We start from the raw sequence: 26,412 nt of genomic DNA, 5'->3' as shown, positions 1-26,412 counted from the left end.
AAGGGAAGGGGGCTAGAACAGTCCCGTCGTGTGCTTGGGGTTTGAAGAAACAGTGCAGGTATTTTCAATTTGAAACAAAATTTCTGTTGATTTCTGGGCGGTGGTAGGAGAACATAACAGCATCATTGTGTCAACCTCTGTGACCCTTCAAATGTCTTTAGACCGTACTGTGCGGTTTTGACCAATCTGACTATAACCGCAAGAATTACCATGAAAAGATCAGTTCTTAGAATATACAGTCAGAGGCCATTGGCCCCCATCCTGCCTGTCTCTGAACAGCCTACTCAATTAATGCCACTCCCCATACTCTATTCCCATAACGCTGCAATTTCTTCCTATTGAAATATAATAATTCCTTTTTGAAAGTTGTTATTAAGTCTGCTTCCACCAATTTTTCAGGCAATGCATTCCAGAGTGTAACAACTCCTTGTAAAAAAAAAAAGTCTTTTCACCTGCCCTCTGGTTCTTTTGCCAATTATCTTAAATGACCCAAATTATTGGGGAGGACTGTATCAGATTATATGTCACGCAATCATTCACTGCTGGGATCTGACACTATTTAGCCACACTGATCTGGAGAATTGATGATTAACCGAAGGATGACTAGGATTCACAGAATAACCCTATCTGAGATTCTTTTGGTTTTTTTGCTAAGTTTTGTGGTAGTCATTTTTTCAACTGGTTTCTTTCTCCCTGAACCCTCTCCCCATGCTGACCCATCGGTCACTAATGTAGGGAGAAATGGTAAGACTAATGCTTTGCAAGTGCTAGCTTCTGAACATCTGCATGTTTTGTGTGCGAGCCAGATTGGCCTAGTCGGTCCTAACAAGGTTGTGTCTGCTTGAACCTTTAACGCTTCGGGTGTCTTTGTATAGCTGAAATTGTGCATGACTTCCACCCCAAAACCACGCAATTGTTCAAAGGCCGAACGCAACATCCTTTGTCGATGGGACTGCTCGAGTGACCAATTGCAATTCAGGGTTCATCAGTGTACCCTCCTGTTTGATGTTGTGTGAATGATTAATTGACCTATGACACATTGACTTTGCACTGGCATCGAGGTGGTGCATGCTGGGTGTGTTTGTGACATTTACTGTGCAAGATTATCAACTCCCCTTTGCCATGTTTGTGTCTTCGCAAGTGACTTGAGTTTGAAACTCTTTGGGACAATGCTGGAGGTTTTCGAACTGGCTTTGAAATGAATCAGACCAGAAACCCAGATTTCAATTCCTGCATGTTAGTCCTGGACTCCTAGAACAAAAATAATTTGCATTTATATAGCACCTATAGGGTAGTAAACCCAAGGTGCTTCACAGGAGCATTATCAAACAAAATCTGATACCAAACCACATAAGAGGAAATTATCATTGGTGGCATAAAGCTTGGTTAAAGAGTTAGTTTTAAGGGAACATTGTGAAAAGGACAGAGGGAGAGAGATGACGAGGTTTAAGGAGGGAATTCCAGAGCTTGGGGCCAGAGCAATGAAAATTGGGGATGTGCAAGAGGCTGGAATTAGAAGGGGCAGGGACCTTGGAGAGTTGTGGAGCTCGAGGAGGTTGCAGGGAGAGAAAGTTGTAAGAACATGGAGTGATTTGAACCCAAGGATGCTTTGCTAGTCTGGGACCCAGTGCAAGTTGGCAAATGCAGATGAAATGGTGAAACAGGGCTTGGTTGGAGTTCAGATACAGGTAATAGTTTCCAATAAGCTCAAGTTTGTGAAGTGTGGTAGATGAGAACATTGTTGCTCTGCTGGTAGCTTCAGAACCAAGAGTAAATTGTGGGTGTCACAATGAACTATGAAGACTTCAGCTGAGGAGAGAACAGCTGCAACTGCCTGAGAATAGACTCCGTTTGGGGTAAAACACCAACTTGATCAATCTCAATTGACGGCCATTTCACTAGAATCCACAACGGGTTTTTGATCTTGATCTAAAGGAGGTGCTGGGTAACTCGCTCCAATATTCGCCAGTTATCCTAACAAATGATCTTATTGTCCAAACAATCAGTAAGAATGAATCAAATTAGACACAGATGTTGCTGAAAACAATTTGAGCACCGTGCTGTTTGATGAATCCTTTTCTCGCCCCACAATACACTACTTAGCTAAGAGGGAATGTCCATGAACGTGCAACCATGTCCAAGCCTCTCGAGTAGCTGAAGTGGTATTTATATGGAATTATAAGTCGTATTGGTCCAGGGAAACTGTCGTGACAACATTCTACAAATTCATCTTCTAGACTATTCTTTCTAATGTGATTGTCCCAGTCTATATGAGGGTGGAAGTCCGTTGCCTTTGTTACAAGTTCCAGTAAATTTCTTGTTTCATATCTGTCCAATGGTATAACTACTGTTAGGGGGCCTATAAAGGCCTCCCACCAGTGTTGGCCCTTGCTATTCCTAATTGCCTCCCATACTGATTCTACTTCATGACCTTCAGAGACCAGATCTTATTGTCCTTAAGTCATCTTTTACTGCCAGGGTGACCCCCTCCTCCTTTGCCATTCTGTCTATCTTTCCAAAATATTGTGTACCCTGGAATATTTATTTTGCAACTTTGATCAGCTTGCGACCCTGGGCTGAATTTTATGTGCCTCTGATGTATGTGTTTCCCATGGGGGAGCCTGGTAAAATGGGCACCCATCTCACCACCTTCCTGCCCACCCCCTGAGCTCACCCCCATATTTAAATGAGCAATTAAGGATCAATTCGGCTTGTTTTCAAACCAATTGACCCTGATAATACACTGCCCACGTCATAAAACATTTGGTGCAGGCAGCAAGGAGGGAGCAGGAAGCCCGATTTTGTAACTGAAATGATTAAAGGGCAGGAAGGAAGGTGTCGCTCCTTGGGGGCTGCCCTTTGCTAATCACGGAGCGGACCCCTTCCCTTAGGTCGAACCCCCCCCCCCACTTCCTTCCTACCCGCTACCTCCCTTAAACCAACCCCCTCCAACGCCGCAACCCCCCTCCTCCCAACAACCTACCCAAACCCTCCTGGCCCAAGACCCAGACTTACCTGCCCCAGGGATCCATGGGCCTTGATCTTCTTTTCCTGCAGTCCCGGCAGTGGCCACTGATGCCTTCCTGGTGCTGCCGTGAATGACGGAGCCGTCAGCTAATCTAATTGGCCGGCAGCTCCAGAGGGTGGGATTACAAACATACGAAACAGGTACACAAGTAGGCCATTTGGCCCCTCGAGCCTGCTCGGCCATTCAATAAAATCATGGCTGATCCATATGTATTTCGAATTCCACATTCCCATCTACCCCTTACTGGGGCAGAAGTCCCAATCTTTAATCCGCCCCGCAGTGCTTTATGGCTGTGGGGCAGGGTGACGTGGAGCATACCGGCTCCACGCTGACGTTGTTTCCGGGGGTCGGGGGGTGGGTGGGGGGGTGTGTCCCCACCTGCCTCCATAGTATTCAACTCCATGTCTCTATATAATGGTGATTAAGTCCAAATCATTTACCTCTATTTGTACCACTAGTTCATAAGTCCTAAGTTCAGTCAAGCCCTGTCCTGTGTTGAGGTAGCTGATCCAAGGCAAGATGGCAGTGAAGATGCTGCCCTTGGCCTGAATCTTCTGGGTTAACCATTGGAAAAAAACATCCAGGATTCCTACTGATGATTGTTATCCAGTAACCACTGCTGGAAACTAAATGTACAGAAATCGGCTGCTTTCAGGATGTTCTATGTAGTCAAATAGCTTGACATTGCTCATTGCTTTGACTCTCACACGTGCTCTTTGACCCCTTGGATAAGGCAGTGAAGGGCAGTCAGCAACAGTGGAACCATATCCCAGTGGTGGTCAACAACTTTACAGAATGTCTGAATGCCTCATCGAGGCAACTTCAGGAAAGGAAGGGGTGAAATTGGAAAAAATATTGGGTATTTGGTGTAGAGGTTTGGGCCATGGTTAATGGCTGGTGCATCTCCCACTTTACATTGAAAGGTTGTGGTTCTAAATCTAATGTGGGTACTTAAGCTGGTAGATTGTGTTCAGAGGAGCATGTATCCCAGGAGTCATGGCAAACAGAGTAACCAAACAGCATAGTCCTAACATCTTTCAAGCCAATCAGATGCATTTTCCCCAATGTTTGGTTGTCATTGTCTTCTCCTGGCATGGACTTCATTGGAGCGAGGCGAGCACTGAGTTCAAAGCTCCGCCAGTACTGACGGTGACAAGCAAACAGGCAGGGAAAATGTACTTCAAGTAACTGGTTACCTGAAGGAGATTGTTTACAAGGAGCCAAGCACTTTTAACCCCATTGGAAGTGCAAGACACAGAATGTTACACAGACCTCAAGTACAAAAGCCATAACCTGTTCCATGTTTTCTGCCTGTCCTCGCTCATGTCCCCTGTCTGTCCCATTACTCCCCCTCCAACCCAGCATGGGTGACTGGCTGTCCCAAGTAGCTGTCATGATCATTGACCTTCCTTTCTTCCCTAAGAAAATGGTTTAGTTGTTTCCTTCATCCTCATCGCTCGCTCTCATTCACATAACATTCAAGATTCAACTAACATGACTCCAGTGACATACCAGAATGTCCCCTTAGAAATATTTCCAAAACAGAACCTACCATATTAACATTAAGTTGAAAGCAAAATACTGCAGATGCTGGAAATATGAAATAAAAACAGAAAATGCTGGAAAAACTCAGCAGGTCTGACAGCATCTGTGGAGAGAGAAACAGAGTTAACGTTTTGAGTCCATATGACTCTTCTTCAGAGCTGAAGAGAAGTAGAAATGTGGTAGATTTTATATTATTTAAGAGGGGGTGGAGCAGGTGGAGCAAAATAAAAGGTCAGGGATAGGTGGGAGCTCAGGAGAGATTGGCAAAGGTGTCATGGACACAAGACAAAGGGAATGTTAATGGTAGTGTTAAAGACTAAAGAAGGTGCTGATAGTGGCATAAAGGTAAGATGGTGGAATGTGTTAATAGCAGAACAAGGGTTAGCGCTCAGTGAAAGCACAACATAGAAACAAGTGACAGACAGCCCCGAGGGAGGGGATTGGGGAAAAATGCTTTAAAAAAAAAATAATTAAATAAAATTAAAAATAATTAAAATTAAAAATTAGATTTAACAAGGGGTAAAGATGAAGGAGAGAGTTCATGATCTGAAGTTGTTGAACTCAATGTTAAATCAAGAAGGCTGTAAAATGCCTTATCGGAAGATGAGAACTTGAGATCCACACTCAGTGCCATGCACTGCCATATGAACACACTCAACCTCTCCCTCCAGCAGCACCGACTCACCCTATCTCAAAGCTGTCCTTGCCCCCAGTTTCATTTTATTTTTATTCTCATCCCACATCTTAACAAGAAACTTTCCCTCTTCCTTTCATGTGTTAAAGCATATAAGCTCCAACAGCTTACAGATACCAACACCCACCCAGGACCCTCCCCCCACCCACTCCGCCTTCCCATCCCTCTGACCCCATCCCGTCCTCTAATCCCAGCCTTTGACATGTATTCACCATACCCTCTGACCGTCCTCTCTCCAGTGCTGAACGTTCAGTGCTCAGCAAAGGACTCAGTTTCACCCTCTTGCACCCTCACCTCAATGAATTCTGGGCTCGGCACGATGCTGAACTCTTCTTCCGCCGCCTTTGTCTCCGGGCTCACTTCTTTGGGCAGGAGTCCTCCCCCCATCCAACGGATCCTTTCACCCACCTCCAGTATTCTCCCTCCACCTGGACCCCTCCCTCTGGCCTCTTACCCACTCTTCATCTTTTCATTGAGAACTGTCGGCGTGACATTGGCTGTCTCAATTTCTCTGTTCCTCTCACCCACTCTAATCTGTTACCTTCTGAACTTGCTGCACTCCATTCTCTTAGGTCCAACCCTGACTTTATTATCAAACCTGCAGACAAGGGTGGTGCTGTTGTTGTCTGGTGCACTGACCCCTACCTCGCAGAGGCTGACCGTCAGTTCTTAGACATTTCCTCCTACCTCCCCCTGGACCATGACCCCACCACCACACAAGCCATTGTTTCCAGGACTATCACTGACATCATCTCCTCTGGAGATATTCCCTCCACAGCTTCCAACCTCAGTCTCCCAGCCCTGCACAACCCGCTTCTACCTCCTTCCCAAAAGCCCCAAACAGGACTGTCATAGACCCATCCTGTCAGCCTGTTCCGCTCCACGGAATTCCTTTCTTCTGAATTAGACTCCATTCTCTCTCCACTTGTCTATATTTGATAGAAGTGTTCTAAATCGTGAAGGGGCTGGATAGAGTAGACAGGGAGAAACTGTTCCCGATCGAGAACGAGAGGGCACAGATTTAAAGTGTTTTGCAAAAGAAGCAAATGCGATGTGAGAAAACACTTTTTTTCACATTTCCATTCAGGTCTGGAATGTACGGCCTGGAAGTGTGGTGGAGGCAGGTTCAGTCGAGGCATTCAAGAGGGCAATGGATGGATTATTTGAATAGAAACAATATGCAGGGATATGGGGAAAAAGCAGGAGTACGGCACTAAGTCATGATGTTCATTTGGAGAGTGCTAACACGGTGGGCCAAATGGACTCCTGTGCTGTGATTCTGTCCCTTCACACCTACATTCATGATTCCTCTAATATCCTACGCCATATCAACAATTTCCAGTTTCCTGGCCCTAACCGCCTTTTCACCATGGATGTCCAATTCCTCTACACCTCCATCCCTCACCAGGATGGTCTGAGGGCTCTCTGCTTCTTCCTAGAACAGAGGCCTGAACAATCCCCACCCACCTCTCCTCCGTCTGGCTGAACTTGTTCTCTCACTGAACAATTTCTCCTTTAACTTGTCTCACTTCCTCCAAATAACTGGTGTGATTGTGGGTACCCGCATGGGTCCCAGTTTTGCCTGTCTCTTTATGGTGTATGTGGGACATTCCTTGTTCCAGTCCTACTCCGGCCCCCTCCCACAACTCCTTCTCCAGTAGATCGATGACTGCTTCATGCTCTCATCTGGATCTGGAAAAATTTATCAATTTTTGCTTCCAATTTCCACTCCTCTATCACTTTCACGTGGTCCATCTTTGTCACTTCACTTCCCTTCCCTTCCTTGACCTCTCTGTCTCCATTTCTGGTGATAGACTGTCCACCAATATTCATTACAAGCCCACCGACTCCCACAGCTACCTCGACTACAGCTCCTCACACCTCACTTCCCGTAAGGAATCCATCCCATTCTCTCAGCTACTTTGCCTCCATCGTATTTGTTCCAATGATGCCACTTTCCGAAATGGCACTTATGACATGTCTTCCTTTACCCTTAACCAAGGGATCCACCCACGGTGATTGACAGGGCCCTCAACGTTGTCCAACCCATCACCCGTGCCTCTGCCCTTACCCCTTCCCCTCCCTCCCTGAACCACGATAGGGTCCCCCTTGTCCTCACTTTTCACCCCACCGTGAACACTCTCCTCCATCTTTACCCCTTTTCTAATCCATTTGTGTTTTTTTTATTTTAATTTAAATGTATTTATATATTCATTTTTTTAAAAATCCTTTTTCCCCAACCACACACCTCCCCCACCCTCAATCTCCTCCCACAGGGTTTCCATGTTGTGCTTTCACAGAGCACTAACCCTTGTTCTGCTATTAACACATTCTGCTTTTACCTTTCTGCCACTATCAGCACCTTCTTTAGTCTTTACCACCACCATTAACACTCCTTTCGTCTTGTGCCCATGACATCTTTGTCAATCTCTCCTGAGCCCCCGCCTATCCCTGACCTTTTATTTTGATCCACCCTATCTTAAACAGTATAAAATCCATCACATTTCTACTTCTCTTTAGCTCTGAAGAAGGGTCATACAGACTCGAAACGTTAACTGTTTCTCTCTCCACAGATGCTGCCAGACCTGCTGAGTTTTTCCAGCATTTTCTGCTGTTATCTACCAAAATAACTGTTGGCCTTGAAATTTTTTTTAAAAATGTATTTGGTTATGGGATGTGGGCGTCGCTGGCTGGGCCAGCATGTGTTGCCCATCCCTAATTACCCTTGTTCAGTGGGCATTTAAGAGTCAGCCACATTGCTGTGCGTCTGGAGTCACATGTAGGCCAAACCAGGTAAGGACAACAGAATTCCTTCCCGAAATGGCATTAGTGAACCAGATGGGTTTTTTTTTAATGGCAATTGGCAATGGTCTTGTGGTAATTCCAGACTTTTATTGAATTCAAACCTGGGACCCCACAGTATTACCCTGGGCCTCTGGATCACGAGTCCAGTGATAATACCCACTATGTTACTGCCTCTCATAAGTGGATAAAGTATTAAGGAAACCTTGAAATTAGTTGCCCTTTAAAGAGGAGTGCAAAACATCTCTTTAGTCCTAATGACCCCTATTCAAGCTCACTCCCTGATCGTTTGCTTTGAGCCTTTTCCAAAGGAAAGCGCTCGATTGGCAATTCCTCCAACTATGATTGCCACAGCTTTGCTTTGTGATGTTTAGTTCCTTGTGATCACTTGATTGCAAATTTACTTCCCAGCTCCAAAGAGTTTAATTCATTTACGTTTTTCTTACTCATTTTCTCAGGACTTGACAGCTTTGGCCAAAGAATTGCGGGAGCTACGCAATGAAGAGTCATCCCGCCCACCTATTAAAGTCACCGACTACTCTTCTTCCAGTGAAGAGTCGGAAAGCAGCGAGGAAGAGGAGGAGGAGGAGGAGGAAGAAGAAGATGCAGAAAATGAGACGCAGGACGGGACAGTCCCAGTCAGTGATATTCCCAGGATAATGTAAGGAAAGTCTTAAATATACCTCAGTCCAACTAACTCCACACAGAACGTGCAGTCACAGATAAAGTTTTAGCCGGGAACGCTTGTATACTGGTTTTGTTATCGGACTCATAATCCAGAGGCTGAGACTAATGGTAAAGGCAAAATACTGCGGATGCTGGAAATCTGAAACAAAAACAAAAAACGCTGGAAAAACTCAGCAGGTCTGACAGCATCTGTGGAGAGAGAAATAGTTAACATTTCGAGTCCGTGTGACTCTTCTTTAGCTCTGAAGAAGAGTCACACGGATTCGAAATGTTAAATCTGTCTTTCCCTCCACCGATGCTGTCAGACCTGCTGAGTTTTTCCAGCACTTTTTTGTTTTTGTTTGGCTGAGACTAAGGACCTGGATTCCCATTCAAATCCCACCAGGGCAGCTGGAGAATGCAAATTCCGTTAATTAAATAAACCTGGAATGAAAAGCTCATCTTACTAACAGTGGCCATGAAACTACTGAATTGTCACTTAAAAACCCGTCTGATTCAAAAATGTCCACTAAGGGAAGGAAAACTGCCCTCCTTAGCTGGCCTGGCCTACATGTGACTGTGGTCCCTTAGCAATGTGGTTGACTATGGCCTAGCAAGCCACTCAGTGGTCAAGAGAGAGGCTCACCACATCTTCTCAAGGGAAATTAGCGATGGGCAATAATTGTTGACCTTGCTAGTGATGCCCAAAACCTATGAATGGATTAAAAAATATATTGTTGGGGGGAATGACATCAAGACTAGCTCTGAAGCTTGGAGCAGTAGAGAAGAGCTTAAAAAAAGATAATAATTGGACAAAGTGGAACACGTGACCTGTATTTGACCCCATGAAGTGGTTATGTGCATGCAACCAAGAATTGGGGAGGCTGGTGGCATAGTGGCAACATCACTGGACTGGTAATCCAGCCACCCACAGTAAAACTCCGGGGACCTGGGTTCGAATCCCACTACGGTGAAATTTGAATTTAATAAAAACGCACCTGGTTCACTAATGCCCTTTAGTGACCAGGTGTGTTCTCACCTGGTCTGGCCTACATGTGACTCCAGATTCACAGTAATGTGGTTGACTCTTAAATGTCCTCTGAAATAGCCTAGCAAGCTACTTAGTTGTATCAAACTAGTAAGAAGCCAATAAAAAAGAATGAAACCAGCACACCACCCGGCATCGACCTAGGCATTGGAAATGACAAAGGCAAACCCAGCCCTGTCAACCCTGCAAAGTCCTCCTCACTAACATCTAGAGGCTTGTGCCAAAAATGGGAGAGCTGTCTCACAGCTTGGCATAGTCATCCTCACAGAATGATACCTTAGAGACCTTGTCCCAGACACCACCATCAATTTCCCTGGGTATGTCCTGTCCCACTGACAGGAGAGACCCAGCAGAGATGTCAGCACAGTGGTATACAGTCACCCCAGGAGTTTCCCTGGGAGTCCTTAACATTGACTCCAGACCCCATGAAGTCTCATGGCATCAGGTCAAATATGGGCAAGGAAACCTCCTGCTCATTACCACATACCTCCCTCCCTCAGCTGACGAATTAGTGCTCCTCCATGTTGAACACCACTTGGAGGAAGCACTGAGGGTGGCAAGGGTACAGAATATACTCTGGGTGGGGGACTTCAATGTCCATCACCAAGAGTGGCTTAGTAGCACCACCACAGACTGAGCTGGCCAAGATCTAAATGACATTGCTACTAGACTGGGTCTATGGCAGGCAGTGAGGGAACCAACAAGATGGAAAAACATACTTGACCTCATCCTCACCAACCTGCCTGTCGCAGATGCATCTGCCCCAGACAGTATCAGTAGGAGTGACCGCTGCACAGTCGTTGTGGAGACAAAGCCCTGTCTTCACATTGAGGATACCCTCCATCGTGTTGTGTGGCACCACCACCCTGCTAAATGGGATAGATTTTGAATAGATCCAGCAAAATCAGTGCAAAAGATTGGGCATCCATGAGGCGCTGTGGGCCATCAGCATCAGCAGAATTGTACTCAAACACAATCTGTAACCTCATGGTCCAGCATATCTCCCACTCCACCATTACCATCAAGCCAGGGGATCAACCCTGGTTCAGTGAAGAGTGCAGGAGGGCATGTCAGGAGCAGCACCAGGGATACCTAAAAATGAGGTGTCAACCTGGTGAAGCTATAACACAGGACTGCTTGCGTGCCAAACAGCATTAGCAGCAAGTGATAGACAGAGCTAAGCGATCCCACAACCAATGGAACAGATGTAAGTTCTGCAGTCCTGCCACATCCAGTTGTGAATGGTAGTGGACAATTAGACAACTAACCAGAAGAGGGGGCTGCACAAATATCCCCATCCTCAATGATGGGGCAGCCCAGCACATTACTGCAAAAGATAAGGCTGAAGCACTTGCTTCAAGAAATGGCTGAAGGCACTGGATACTGGAAAGGTTATGGGCCCTGACAATATTCCGGCAATAGTACTGAAGACTTGTGCTCCAGAACTTGCTGCACCCCTAGTCAAACTGTTCCAGTACAGCTACAACACTGGCGTCAGCCAGCCTATGTTGAAAATTGAAAACAAAAACAGAATTACCTGGAAAAACTCAGCAGGTCTGGCAGTATCGGTGGAGAAGAAAAGAGTTGACGTTTCGTGTCCTCATGACCCTTCAACAGAACTAGGTGAATCCAAGGAAGGGGCGAAATATAAGCTGGTTTAAGGTGTGTCTGGAGGGGGGGTGGTGGGGGGAGAGAAGTGGAGGGGGGTGGTGTGGTTGTAGGGACAAACAAGCAGTGATAGAAGCAGATCATCAAAAGATGTCACAGACAAAAGAACAAAAGAACACAAAGGTGTTAAATTTGGTGATATTATCTAAGCGAATGTGCTAATTAAGAATGGATGGTAAGGCACTCAAGGTATAGCTCTAGTGGGGGTGGGGGGAGCATAAAAGATTTAAAAATATTTAAAAATAATGGAAAAAGATGGGAAAAGAAAAATCTATATAATTTATTGGAAAAAACAAAAGGAAGGGGGAAGAAACAGAAAGGGGGTGGGGATGGAGGAGGGAGTTCAAGACCTAAAGTTGTTGTCCATCTCCATCCCCACCCCCTTTCTGTTTCTTCCCCCTTCCTTTTGTTTTTTCCAATAAATTATATAGATTTTTCTTTTCCCACCTATTTCCATTATTTTAAAATATTTTTAAATCTTTTATGCTACCCCCACCTCCACTAGAGCTATACCTGCTGCCAGACCTGCTGAGTTTTTCCAGGTAATTCTGATTTTGTTTTGGATTTCCAGCATCCGCAGTTTTTTGTTTTTATCTCTATGTTGAAAATTGCCCAGGTATGCCTTGTACACAAAAAGCAGACAAATCGAACCCGGCCAGTTACTGCTCTATCAGTCTACTCTCCGTCACAAGTAAAGTGATGGAAGGAGTCATCAACAGTGCTGTCAAGTGGCACTTGCTTAGCAATAACCTGCTCACTGACTCCCAGTTTGGGTTCCACCAGGGTCACTCAGCTCCTAACCTCATTACAGCCTTGGTTCAAACATGGACAAAAGAGCTGAATTCCCGAGGTGAGATGAGAGTGATTGCCCTTGACATCAAGGTAGCATTTGACCAAGTGTGGCATCAAGGAGCCCTAACAAAACTGGAGTCAGTGGGAATCAGGGGAAAAACTCTCCCTTGGTTGGAGTCATACCTAGCACAAAGGAAGATGGTTGTGGATGTTGGAGGTCAGTCATCTCGGATCCAGGACAGAGGTTCCTCAGGGTAGTGTCCTAGGCCCAACCATCTTCAGCTGCTTCATCGATGACCTTCTTTCTGTCATAAGATCAGAAGTGGGGATGTTCGCTGGTGATTGCACAATGTTCAGCACTATTCGCGACTCCTCAGATACTGAAGCAGCCCATGTCCAAATGCAGCAAGACCTGGACAATATCCAGGCTTGGGCTGACAAGTGGCAAGTAACATTCATGCCACACAAGCGCCAGGCACTGACCATCTCCAACAAGAGAGAATCTAACCATCACCCCTTGACATTCAATGGCATTACCATTGCTGAATCTCCCACGATCAACATTCTGGGGTTTACCATTGATCAGAAACTGAACTGGACTAGCCATATAAATACTGTGGTTACAAGAGCAGGTCAGAGGCTAGGAATCCTGCAGCGAGTAACTCACCTCCTGACTCCCCAAAGCCTGTCCACCATCTATAAGGCACAAGTCAGGAGTGTGATGGAATACTCCCCACTTGCCTGGATGAGTGCAGCTCCCACAACACTCAAGAAACTTGACACCATCCAGGACAAAGCAGCCCACTTGATTGGCACCAGATCCACAAACATTCAATCCCTCCAACAACGCACAGTGGCAGCAGTGTGTACAATCTATAAGATGCACTGCAGGAATTCATCAAGGTTCCTTTGACAGCACCTTCCAAACCCATGTTCTCTACCATGTAGAAGTTCAAGGGCAGCAGATACATGGGAACACCACCACCAGCAAGGTCCCCTCCAAGTCACTCACCATCCTGACTTGGAAATATATCACCGTTCCTTCGCTGTCACTGGGTCAAAAAGCTGGAACTCCCTCCCTAACAGCACTGTGGGTGTACCTACACCACATGGACTGCAGCAGTTCAAGAAGGCAGCTCACCACCACCTTCTCATGGGCAATTAGGGATGGGCAATAAATGCTGGCCTAGCCAGCGAAGCCCACATCCTGTTATTGAGTTTTTAAAAATTGAACCTGGGATAGGAGCAGAGAAAGTTTGTGGCACAGAAAGTGGCCATTCAGCCCATTGTGTATGTGCCTAAATACGCAATGTATATTTGTAACTAAGAGAGAGATCCAGCCTAATCCCATTTTCTAGCTTTTGTTCCATATTCCTGTAGGTTACACCATATCAGGTGCATATCCAGGTGTTTTTATTTCAAATGTGATGAGGGTTTCTTCCTTTATCCCCCTTTCAGGCAGTGAGTTCCAGACCCCTATCACCTTCTGGGTGAAAGAAATTCTCATCAATTCACCTCTCATCCTTCTGCCAATTACTTACAACTAATGCCCCCTGGTGAATGGCATCTCTGCTAAGGGAAATATGCCCTTCCTGTCTACTCAATCTAGGCCCCTCATAATTTTATGCACCTCAATTAAATCTCCCCTGAACCTCCTCTGTCCCAAAGAAAATACCCCCAGTATATCCAATCTTTCCTCATTGCTAAAATTCAGCATTCCTGGCAACAGCTTTGTAAATCTCCTCTGTACACTCTCGAGTGCGATCACATCCTTCCTAAAAGGCAATGGCCAGAGCTATACAAAGATCCTCAAGGCCTATATGCAGTGAATTTATCCACCGATCACCATTGTTTCAACTCACCAATTTATAATTACCTTGTGTTTGTGAGCAGGTTTTTTGATAACCTGTTTGCTGGTGATTTATAAGCAAAACTCGTGCTTGCATAAATTGTATTGAAACTTCCAAAACTCGAAGGGAACACAAGGTGTCAGCTATGGGTAGAACTCTTACCCATTCCGAGTCAGGAAGCTGCAGGTTCAATTCCCACTCCAAATCCAGGCTAACGCTCCCAGTGCAGCACTGAGGGAGTGCTGCACTGGCGGAGGCGCTGTCTTTGAAATGCAACCCTGAAGCAAGGTCCTGTCTCTCCCCTCAGGTGGATGTAAAAATCCCATGGCATAACTGGAAGAAGAACAGGGGAGTTCTCCATGATGTCCTGGCCAAGGTTTACCTCCTAAACGTATCACAAAAATATGGTCGTTTATTCCATTGCTCTTTATGGGACCGTGCTGGGTGCACATTGGCTGCTATGTTTCCTGTATTGCAACAGTTCCAAAGTAGTCCAGCTGCTGTAAGACACTGTAGAATGTTGTGGTAATCCTGCTATAGGGTGGGATTTTCCAGCCCTGCCTGTCACTAGGATTGTCCAATGTCGCTGAAAGTGAATGGACTTTTGGCTGGGCCATCGAATCTCCCACAGTGGAAAATCACAGCCAAAGAAGTTCAAGTCTTGTTTTCTATCTTTTTATTTTTTAACTCCTTTTCTCTCTCCTTCCTTTCTCTCCCTCCAGCCTTTTTCTTTCTCTCTCTCTCCTTCTTCTTTCTCTCTCTCTCCTTTCCCTTTCACTCTCCTTTTCTTCTATCGTTAATAGAAATTTGGTTCAGCAGCTATAGAACCCATTGAAAGTAAACTTCCTGCTCTTGAGTCTGGGCCCTTACCTTGCAGGCCAACCTCTGCGCCAGGCAGCAGTGAGCAGTATAATGAGGAATATGGCGTGGGACTAGTGGGCATGCAAGAGGGAGCTTTGCCATCTGATCTCTACAGCAACACTTCAGGAGACGGAACCCTGATTATCCGAGAGGTATGTATCCATTAATAACTGCAAGAGTTGTACAGAATTTAAAACACGCCTTTATAGTTTTATCCATATAAAGAACAAGCCAGACCTTCCACCTCTTCATCTGTTGTAATTAACTAAGAAGAAATTGAGCAAGTTAGGTGAGGGGTATAGGGGCACCATAATGCAGGGCACCAGTAAGTCTATGAGTTACCAAGTGGATGAAGGATGGAAGAAGTGGATGAGAAGAGATTGAATTGAAGTCTGAGCCAGGTGGAGTAATAAAGAGGTAAGTGGGTGGGAAGAAAGGTTGAAGGCAAAAACCGCCTCTGCTCCTGCAAATACCCATTCTCAATGAGAGTTGTTGGCAGTGGAACTACCGTAGTTTACCATTCCGTAGCTCTGCCCTTCTTTTTAACAAGCAGAAGGATGGCACACTGCCTGGCCAGATGTGGTGGACCAGATGTGGGGCTCCTAATGCCGTCCCGTACAGTGGCGGCATTTATCCAGCCATAATAGGGTTTAATTATCATAGTGACTGTAAGAGCTTCTCTCATCTTATTTTGGGCTTGAAAAGCAATGATGTAAGTTGCAATCTTTTACCACAGAATTGTAGGGTAACGTCCAATCGGATCATGGACACTCACAGTGCAGAAAGAATCTATTCAGCCAATCACGCCTGTGCTGGCTCTTTCAAAGGGCTATCCAATTAATTCCACACCCTTTCTCTTTCATCACTGGCCTGTGTTTATCCAATTCTCTTTTAAAAGTTACCATTCAATTTGCTTCCACACCCCCTGTTTCATGCAGCGTATTCCAGATCACAACAACTCGCTGTGTAAAAAAAATATAGTAATTCTCCTTATCTCACCTCTGCCTCATTTGCCATTTACCTTAAAATCTGTGTCCCTCTGGTTGCCGGTCCTCCAGCTACTGGAAACAATTTATTTCCATTTACTCGGTCAAACTTCCAGACTGAACACCTCAGGCAAATCTTCAGATTGGAAATGAATGTAAGTTTCCTTTCTGACAGCTGTTGAGGGTCAAAGGCTGAGTGTTTGACCATCCAATCCACAGCTGGCTTGAGTCCACAAACTGTCCAATTAGGTGTCTTGTTGGCTGGTAGTGATATGGCACCCTTCTGATGTTGGGAGGTGAGGTACAAGGAGAGATTTTGAAATGTACCATCTAAACATGGCTGTAACTGGGTGCATGATGTAAAAATCTCAGGCATCCTTCATCTTAATTGACCATTTTATCTACGGACTGGCCTTGATACCTGGCTCTAAAGCTGTAAGGCGGCTTGTCCACTTGAGGGTAAGGTGAATTCTATCAGTTTTTCCTTCCTTCCTCTCCTTCCCCTGTTTCTTCTTCCCAGCACTCAACCAAAAACTCTGCCAAGTGTCTGGCCTTGACCACATCAGTATGTTGGGCAGCGCTGGGATTTGAACACAAGGTACCAATGTGGGAACATTTTTAATAATCCATTTTTGGGATACGGACATCATTAGCGAGGCTGGAACTTATTACCCGTCTCTAATTGCCCCTTGAGATGGTGGTGGTGAGCTGCCGCCTTGAACCGTTGCAGTCCATGTGGTGTTGGGGAGGGAGTTCCAGGATTTTGACCCAGCGATGGTGATGGAAAGGCAATATATTTCCAAGTCAGGATGGTGAGTGACCTGGAGAAGAACTTGCAGCTGGGGAGGTGGGGGCAGGGTGGGGATTGCGGTTGTGGGGGGGAGGGTAGTGTAGGGGGCAGTTCTCCAGACAGGTTTTGAGGCCCAACCCACCTACCTGGCCACAGCTGGGACTACAGGCCACCCGGTGGAGAGGTTTATCCTCCCTGATGGTGGCCCGACAGCTGAGGGACTTGTTTAAAGTTAAAAATTTTAAAAGTTGGAGAGAGGGCACCTCCGACTTTGGGCTCCCTCTCTCTTTCTTACCTGGGAAGGCAGTCTGCTGCTGCTTCCTTTTGAAAGCCTCCTGTTGACCCACTAGCTTTATTGCAAGCCCACGCACTAATAGGCCTATCTGGGGAAAATTGCTGCCACGTGATTGTGACTTCCATTTGACCCCAATACCAGGGCCCTGACCCAAAGGCCAAAATCTGGCCCTTGGTCTTGTCTCTTCTCCAAACTTTTGTCCCTGCACCTCACTCTTGGCTTGATCCTACAAGAAAACTGCCATTTTATCAATGTACAACATTTATGGGCAGGAAAAGACCAGTTGGCCCATCGAGTCTGCCACACACCATGATGGCCAGAACAATAGGATTGAATACTTTCAAACCCAACCCAACATCCCTACCTACCCAGCCACATAATCTCCTAGGATAGACAGAGAAAACTCCAGGGCCAAAGAGGGAAAAGTGCTCTGGAGATTCCTTCTCTTGATGATTTTGGCTGATTGAAACCAGGTTAGAGGATCAGATAGAATCTGTGCTCTCAGTCAAGACCTTTTACAGGGATGTGATCTCTGTCCCAGTTAAGAACCAGCCCAGCTCCCTCCTGAAGGTAATGAAGAGAGTCAGCACACCATCTGGTAACACATTCCAGAGGCTCAATAATTTCTGGGAATGGAAAAGCTTTCCAATATGCAGTCTACTCCCACTCGTGCCTATTTTAAACTCATGTCCCAAGTTCTCCCCAACTATTAAACTGGAATCATCTATCATCAGTGATGCTATCAGCCCTTTAATTATTTAATGGTAGACATCTACCAGGTCACCTCAGGGTCTACTCTGCTATACAGTAAATAGACCAAACTTCTTGACTACAGAGTTGGTTTTGGTGTTACACCACTTGATCAATTTGTGCTGTTTTCAAATCCAATCTGGTAGTCACATTTTTCTGGACTACCAGTCCTCCTTGTTCTGGAGTCTCCAGAAATTAGAAGAATAATCTCCAAGGAAATCCAGCAGAAAAAATTCACAGGGCTGATTTAAAAAAAATAAATTCTCAACACTTCTTTAGGAGTGTGACATAAAAGTTGTTTGACTGACAGTCAAGAGCCATCCAATTGGCTATAGGAAGGCTGAGCTTCATTGCAGTGGGTGTGTTGGACAACCAATGATGGGAGTTTGGGGGCAGGACAATTGGGCATGTGACAAACCTGCAGGAGTTAAGGGGTCAGCTGTGGCCCAGTGGGTAGCCGTCTCGCCTCTGAGTCTGAGCGTTGTCATTTCAAGATAGCCTCCAGAGACTTGAGCGCAAAAAGCCCAGGCTGACACTCCCAGTACTGTTCTGAGGGAGTGCTGCACTGTCAGAGGTGCCAAACCCAAGATCCTATCTGTCCTCTCAGGTGAACGCAAAAGATTCTATGGCTGGTATTTTGAAGAACAGCAAGGATGGTTATCCCCACTTGGTCAATATCCATCCCTCAGCCAACATCACACAAAAATTCCACTACCTAGTCATTATCACATTGCTGTTTGTGGAGCTCGCTGTGCAGAAAGTTACTACCCTGCTGTGTTTCGTACATTGCAACAGTGGGTACACTTCAAAAAATAATTCATTGGCTGTAAAGTACTTTTGGACTTCCTGCGGCTGTGAAAGGGACTATACAAATGCAAGTTTTTCTTTCTTTCATCTGGCCAGGGTTGGCAGCCCTGCTATTGTCCCAGCCTGTTACATGTTATCCTCACCTCCATCTTACCTTGCTTTGCTGGATAGGGGACTGGGGAGCAAGTGAGGGTGGGTGGTGGTGGAGGGGGGAGCCTTTCGGGGGAGCAGGGCCTTTATTGAGCCGGTTGATTTTGGGTGATGGAAGCTAGCAGTTTGTGCTTCTCCTGTCTGTGTCTGTCTATCCATCTGTCCTGTCTATCTATCCATCTATCTATCTATCTGTCTCTCTGTGTCTCTGCAGACTTCTGGTGACAAAAAGCGGACTGGTCATGTTGACAGTAATGGCTTTGCCAGCCACACCAATCTGCCCGATCTGGTGCAGCAAAGCCAGTCTCCTGCCACCACACCAACCGAGGCAATTGGCCGAACCACAACTCAACTCGCTCAGGAAAAGGACTCCGCAGCTGGGGTAGGTGGTAGTGCTGCTGCTGATGGGACATTACAACGGGGAAGAACGTGTCCTCTCACTCAGCAGGGCCACTTTTAGACAAACAACTCAGCTGAAGGACTTAATACACCCAAACGATGGGACAAATTGGATAGCCCTTTCAAAGAGCTGGCGCAGGCACACGATGGGCCGAATGGCCTTCTTTTCTGCAGTGCTTCCTTTCTGTTGGATCTGCAATAATTATTTTTGTTGACTAGTTTGAAATTGAACATGGTCCTGTAACTTGGCCGCAACCAACTGCTAACTCTGCTTGAAACTGACTACTTGCCAAAAACGTGTGGTTTTCTTTTTCAAATTGCCAGTCCAACATCTCTCTCCACCCCCACTTTCTCCCTCACTGCCAGGTGATAGCCTGGTTACTATGTTACTGGGCACCTGACCCCCCCCAAAGAGTCGTTGGAAGCTCCGGACGGTGGATTCTGGCTTTGAGTTTATCCATTGCAGTCACAGCTTTGAGAGTCGGGAGCACTGCAGCAGGCTGATCGTTGGGTGATGTCCTGCAATGTTCTTTAGCTCTCGCCTTTGTTGACAGATTGTGGGAAAGCAGCAGGTTATATCGCTCAAGCTTCCCTGGTGCCAAGAGCGTAACCCGTTGTGGAGTGGGGTTGGAGGTTGAGATTGAGGCGCTGTTGCTGTTTGCCAATGCAGGGACCTGGCCTCAAAGGACTCATTGAAAACGAAAAACGTTAAAGAGTTATTTTTCTTAATTTAACCAGTCAAACCTGCCCCAGTAACTGAGTTGGGAAGTGGATCACCTTTCAGGAACTGAGCTAGCCTGAAAGCTACACGCTCTGTAGAGACCAATAACTTTTTTTTAAAAATTGAACGTTCAGTTCCTAGTTTAAAAAAGAATTGGCACGACAAGGTTTCATGTTTTAAGACTTTCACTGTAACAAATGACTGAAAACAGGACAAAACCCTATTCTTTTTATTTGTCGGCAATGTATGCTTCAAACTACCGAAAGGAACATTATCCCTTTTATACTTAACTATCCATCGTACTCTGCACCGAATTACAATCCTTTTAGCAAACGGTTGCTCCCAGCTTCCAATGGGTACTCATTTCCTGGGTAGTAACTTCAAGTGACCACCTCCAGGTACTTCCCTTGGTTTTTGGAGAGTTTCTTAAATCCATTACTAGCAATAAAGTCTTCCCCTGGCCCATGCGAGGACGAGTTTCCCAGGATCCTGAGACAGCTACAGTAAGCATCTCTTTGTCTAAGTACTGTCCTCGCCTGCATCTGGCTATGGTAGCTGGCAAAGCCAAGCAGCCTCTTCTCTCTGCTAGCCACCCAGAACTTCTGTCTGCCTGTGATATTCATTGATTTGTAAGGAAGCCTGTAACCTGATCTCAAAAATGGCTTCCTCTGTACTCTCCCCATGGCAATGTGAAACACATTAAACTTGTAAATAGGTACAAATGCTGATTAACTATCCTTGATCCCAATTACCTTTCATCTTAGAAGTAAATGGATAGTTTACAGCATAACTGTTTACAAGCTGAAGCTTTCAACACCTTTCTGGGACTTTGGACACCCAGAGTCTACCCATGGTGAACTCCTAGACTGCTGCCATTGTCTCTAAGCATAAATACCTTGCAACTTCTTGACCTCTCTTTGATCTTTAACTACGCTAAACCCATTGTCAAGCAGAGTTCAGAACAGGCCACATGACCCCTCCATTTTATGTTCAATTAAAAACACAGTTCCAAAACATAATATAAACCTCATAACTGTAACAAGAGCAGCAAGGTCCTAGAGTTCAACCTTGCTCTGTGTTGGGCAGTGAAAGAAATGTTACATTGGCAGACCATAGCTAGTTTAATTGTAGGTTCCCAGACCTAGAGAGTGAAAACCAGCCCCACTAACCAGTAACTAACAAATAGCATTGGTAAGTGGACATAGATGAGGAAAACTGCATGCTCTGCGCTGGAAGCTCTTACATTGCACATGGACACCCGATGCCAGTCCCATACATGGAGAAATACTACCTGGGCAAGTTTCGGGGGAGATCAGATGGGGAGGTGCAGTGACGAAGAATTGAAGAGACATTTAAACACAAAATTGTAAACCATCAATCGTTTAGACTCTCTCAGTAATGTGTAGAGTCAGGTTGAGAAGCACCACCTTCAGTCTGGATTTTAGCAGTATGACTCAGAGTTCAAAATTTCTACATTGAGCCCAATGTTCTCAGAGCAGCACTGAGGGCATGCCACACTGTCGGAGGGTCAGTGTTGAGGGAATGCTGCACTTTCAGAGGGTCAGTATTGAGGGAGTGTCGCACTGTAGGAAATGGCCCTCTTTCAGATGGGATGTAAAACAAAGGCCCTGTCATCACTCTCTCAAGATCCCACATGCATTATTTTGAAGAGAAGTCAGGGGGTTCTCCCCATGTCATGGCCAATTTGTGCTCATCAAGCAGCAACTAAAAAAATATGGATGATCTGATCATTTATATCCTTGTTGGTTGGGGTGTGGGGAGGAGCAAGGGAGGGCTTTGATAAATATAAATTATCTTGTTTCCTGGTGATATACTTTGAAATCTATAATGGATGTGGTTGCTCTGTATTTTTTTATTGTTAGTTTTAAGCCCAGGCTATAAATCTACCCTAGTGGGTTTAAGCTGCCTAAGGTATTGCCCCAGATGCCAAGGGCTAATGACTGCTGAGTTTTAAAAATTCATTATAGGATGTGGGCATCACTGGCTGGGCCCAGCATTTATTGCCCACCCCTAGTTGACCCTGAGAAGGTGGTGGTGAGCTGCCTTCTTGAACCGCTGCAATCCCTGTGGTGTAGGTACACCCACAGTGCTGTTAGGGAGGGAGTGCCAGGATTTTGACCCAGCGACAGTGAAGGAACGGCCGATATATTTCCAAGTCAGGATGGTGAGTGACTTGGAGGGGAACTTCCAGGTGGTGGTGTTCCCAGCTATCTGCTGCCCTTAATTTAATGAATTGGATGTGTCACAAACTACAATCAGCTGGTCTAGTTATTCTAATTTGGTCAGGTTGCTAGATGAGTCATCTACATTGGACACCAGCAAAACTCCTTCACAAAACAATTGGCCTTGTTTTCAAATGTCTCCAGAGCTTTGCCCCTCTCTATCTCTGTAGCCTCTTCCAGCTCTACAACCCACTGAGATCTCAACATGTCTCCAATTCTGGCTGGTTGCACATTCCTGATTTCCATCTCTTCACCATTGGTGGTGTGCCTTCAGCTACCTGAGCCTTAAGCTCCAGAATTCTCTCCCTAAAGCCCTCTACCTCTTTACCAATGTTCCTTCTAAAGTTGTGTGGGTTTGTGGCTGTGCAGCAAGTGGCAAAGTGCAGTTCAAACGTTGTACACAAGCAAGTTTTCTTTAAGATCTGAGCATGTGTGGTCATGTGTCAGACATAAAGGGACCGTTTGCAGTGCAATAAGATAGTATTGCATGGCAAACAGAAGTTAGAGGAACAATCTGCTCTCTGTCTCCCTGTCTTTCTGTCTCTCTGTTTCTCTGTCCCCTCCTTCAAGGCCCTTTTTAAAACCTAGCACTTTGACCAAACTTTTGGTCACTGGCTCTAATATTTCCCTACGTTGCTAAGTGTTTGTTTGTGGTTGACAATGCTTCTGTGAAATGCTGAGGGATGCGTTATTCTATTAAAGGAGTAACTGTTGTCATTGTCAGCTGCAAAGCGTTGTTGGTTCACCACGATACAATTCTTTTAGTAAAATGGTGCATTTCTGTGACACAGTATGGCCGGAGCACTGGCACCAAGTCATCCTTCACTCCGTTTGTGGACCCAAGAGTATTTCAGACATCACCAAGCGGCAGTGAAGAAGAGTCATCGGCAGCGGGTAAGTGGCAGCTGCAACTGGCAAGGGTGACTCTTGATCTTGGAGCCAAAGTTTTGAGGAGAGATTCACAGATTTGCATTTTCTAGAGTAACGATAATGTGTCAGCCCCTCTCAGACTATCCTGGGTTCAAGCCATATCCCAAAAGCATGAGCATGTCATCTACATTGCAACAGTGACAACATTTCAAAGTATTTAATTGGCTGTGGAGGTACAAGATAAATTCTGTTCTTTCATTAATTTTTCCTTTCCTTTATATCTTTCCTCCCCTGTCCCTCCTGGAGCCTGCTGTCAGAACAGTTAAAGCAATTCCTGCACAACTCAGCTGCTTTTTGGCTTTGTTCCCAGCGCTACTTCATGGTCTTATTGACTGACGTTAGTTGAGATTGATTTGTTTTAATGACCTTTACTTTGCTGGGACCCAGGAATGAGAGAGAGCCCCAGTGAGAGGAGCTGGGAAGTATCCTTTCCAACCCAGCCCCCTGCCCTCTCCCATTAAAAGCAGAATTCACTCCTTTTGGCAGCCTAGGGAAAAACATTTTCCACCAGAGAGAAGGTTCATCAGCGTCAGGATTCAGTGGGTAGCACTCTCATCTTTGGCTTAGAAGGCTGTGAGGTATAGCCCCGCTTCAGGGACTTAATCCCATAACCTATACTGACACTCACAGTGCCGTACTGACGGTGTGCTTTTGGAAGAGATGTTAAACTGAGGCCCCACCTGTCCTCTCAGGCAGATATAACAGATCCCAAGGCACTATTCTGAAGAAGAGCAGGAAAGATCTCCCCACAATGCAGCCAGAAGTAATCTGTCATGCAACATCGTTAAAATAGATGATCTGGTCATTGCTGTTTATGGGATCTTACTGTGTAAAAACTGGCCACCATGTTTCCCGCATTACAGCCGGGAGTTTGCAGTGGTCGTCGTAATTTTCTTGAATAATTAATTAGATCCCTAAGTGCCGTTTCCTCCATTCCACAGTCAACCTACACCTTGTGTTTTCCCAGCAATGTTCTCCAGTGAGATGCTACGACAGGAACAGGCAAAGCTGAACGAAGTTCGGAAAATCTCTGTGGTAAACGTGAACCCAACAAACATCCGGCCGCATAGTGACACCCCAGAGATCCGGAAATACAAGAAACGATTCAACTCTGAAATACTCTGTGCCGCGCTGTGGGGTGAGCCACAAACCTCATTTACTCTTCCCCTGCCCTTCCCTTTGGCGATTGCCTTTCCTCTCCTCAACAGAATCAATTGTGTGTGAGCCAACAATAGTAAAACTGGAAGAACTATTGGACAATGGGAGTCGTGTTTTCCCTTGGACCAAGTGTGCGTGTGTACACATGTGCCACACTTAACCCTCAACCATCCAAGCCTAGCCAAGCCTGTGCTTTTAAATGCTGGGGGTCGCTGCAGGAGGGTCTAGAATGAGAACCCTGCCAGGCTCCAATACCTCCTCCTGTCCCCTGCCCCAGTCCACCAGCCGAGCACTTGACCAAGCTGGGGTTGCTGAGGCTCCATCTTCCCTCACACTGAGATATGAGGTGATATATTGACCAGGGTGGAGACTGGGGTCTCACTGCTCTATATGACTCAGGTGGATGAGGCATCAATCCACTAATCGCAGAGTGTCCATGAGGCTTCAGGTCATGTGGCAGAGATGGGCCCGTGCAGTTTGCTGCTGCAGGTAATACCTTGTGGGTACTGACTAGATGACACATTCATTTATTCACTTTGGCGCCCTAAAGGCACGGAACTATATGGGTACAGAGCAGATAAGCCCAATGCTTTAATAATGCACAAACTCCTACCAGTCAGCTCTCCTTATACCAGGAGATTAGATTGTTTGGTGCAGAGGTCTTGAGCAGCATTGACAGGGTTGTTCTGTATGGAGAGATTAGGTGTCTGGGCAGTTATCCCATATTTCCAGATGATAAGTGTGTTAAATGGTCTACCTCACGCCTGTGTTGAGTAATGCCACCACGTGTTTGCTACGCACATTGAATTCTTCTGAATTCCATTGTACAGTGATGCTGTCTGTCTTGGAAGAAATTAGATACTTGCGCGCAAGAGTGTATGCGCATGCGCAAGAACGTGTGCGTGTGTACACATGTGCCTCACTTAAACCTTGTTCACATGTGGTGTGACTCTGTCTAGCAGCAGCGGTGTTCAAACCGGTCTGATTTGAGTGTGGACTGGTGTAACTGCCCCCTGCAGGCTCAGCTGTGCATCACCGTCGACTGTTAGAATGAAGCTGATCCAAAGCTTCCCCATTCCAGGATTATCATCTTGAATCATTCTTAGTGAAGGTGGTGTGAAAAAAATCAAAGCGGGATTCACTGGCAATAGGCAGAGTAAGAGCCTGTTCCATGAGGAGCCAAGCTGGCTGTGTTTTGGAAAATGGGAAAGATCCACCCCAGTTTATTTGTGCTGGATGTCAATCTCTTCCTCTGACGTTAAAAGCTACCATCACCTTCCTCACTATTTTTCCTTGTCTTCCAGGAGTGAACCTATTGGTGGGCACCGAAAACGGTTTAATGCTACTGGATAGAAGTGGCCAGGGAAAAGTTTACAACCTCATCAATCGCAGGCGTTTCCATCAGATGGATGTGCTGGAGGGACTCAACATCTTAGTGACTATATCTGGTAAGGGGTCAGTAAAGAACATGAGAGAAGGAACAGCGAATGTCTAACAGTTCAAGTTTAAGAAGTTCATCTAACTCTGTTTCGGGGGCTATTTGACCCGTTTGCATTATTTTTATTTTGTAAACAGTTGACATATTTTGGTCTTGTTTATGGGAGCTAAAGGGCAACTTTTCTGGGTGCAAGGTACAGGCTACGAGAAAAAATGGAATTCCCCTTGTATTTATACAACACCTTCCATGTAGTAAATGTCAAAAGGTGCTTCACAGGAGCATTATCAAACAAAACTCTGACAATGACCCACATAACGAGATATTAGGGCCGATAAAGATCAGTCAGAGTCTAGGTTTTAAGGAAGTAGAGGTTTGAGGAGAGAATTCTAGAGGTTAGGATTCAGGCAACTAAAGGCATGGCCACCAATGGGGGAGGACAGGAGCTGGGATGGACGGGAAGCCAGAATTAGAGGAATGCAGAGATCTCGGAGGGTTGTAGGGGTGAAAGAGATAACAGAGATAGAGAGGGGCTACATTGGCTCCCAATTAAGCAATACCTCAGTTTAAAAATTCTCATCCTTGATTTCAAATATCTCTATGATCTTGCCCTCCCAATACCTGTAAAATCCTCCAGTCCTACAACCCTCTAAGATAGCTGCTCTCCTCTAGCCTCTTCCACATTCCCATTGTTAATTGTTCCACTGTTGGGGGTTATGCCTTCAGCAGTCATCTCTGGAATTCCCTCCCTAAACCCCTCTACCTCTCTTAGAAACTCTTTAAAACCTATCGCT

At 45.7% G+C, this 26,412-nt stretch overlaps 1 protein-coding gene across 6 annotated transcripts in view; it reads left to right on the top strand.

Annotated features, from left to right (window-relative positions):
* The window catches only part of LOC121289917 (TRAF2 and NCK-interacting protein kinase-like), a 348,329-nt gene that overhangs the window by 302,363 nt on the left and 19,554 nt on the right, over positions 1-26,412 (top strand). For 5 of the 6 annotated variants that reach the window (XM_041209918.1, XM_041209938.1, XM_041209898.1 and 2 more), the window contains 6 exons: positions 8,528-8,730; positions 14,971-15,106; positions 18,947-19,114; positions 22,887-22,989; positions 23,993-24,163; positions 25,488-25,631. In XM_041209918.1, coding sequence (XP_041065852.1) covers positions 8,528-8,730; positions 14,971-15,106; positions 18,947-19,114; positions 22,887-22,989; positions 23,993-24,163; positions 25,488-25,631 — 925 coding nt within the window. The remainder of the gene's footprint in view (positions 1-8,527; positions 8,731-14,970; positions 15,107-18,946; positions 19,115-22,886; positions 22,990-23,992; positions 24,164-25,487; positions 25,632-26,412) is intronic. The other variant, XM_041209930.1, reaches the window with a different exon arrangement.

This window comes from Carcharodon carcharias, chromosome 2 (genome assembly GCF_017639515.1).
Source record: "Carcharodon carcharias isolate sCarCar2 chromosome 2, sCarCar2.pri, whole genome shotgun sequence".
Classification (NCBI taxonomy): Eukaryota; Metazoa; Chordata; class Chondrichthyes; order Lamniformes; family Lamnidae; genus Carcharodon; species Carcharodon carcharias.
The sequence above is the reverse complement of the archived record's forward strand: the minus strand, read 5'-3'. Positions and strand labels throughout refer to the sequence as shown.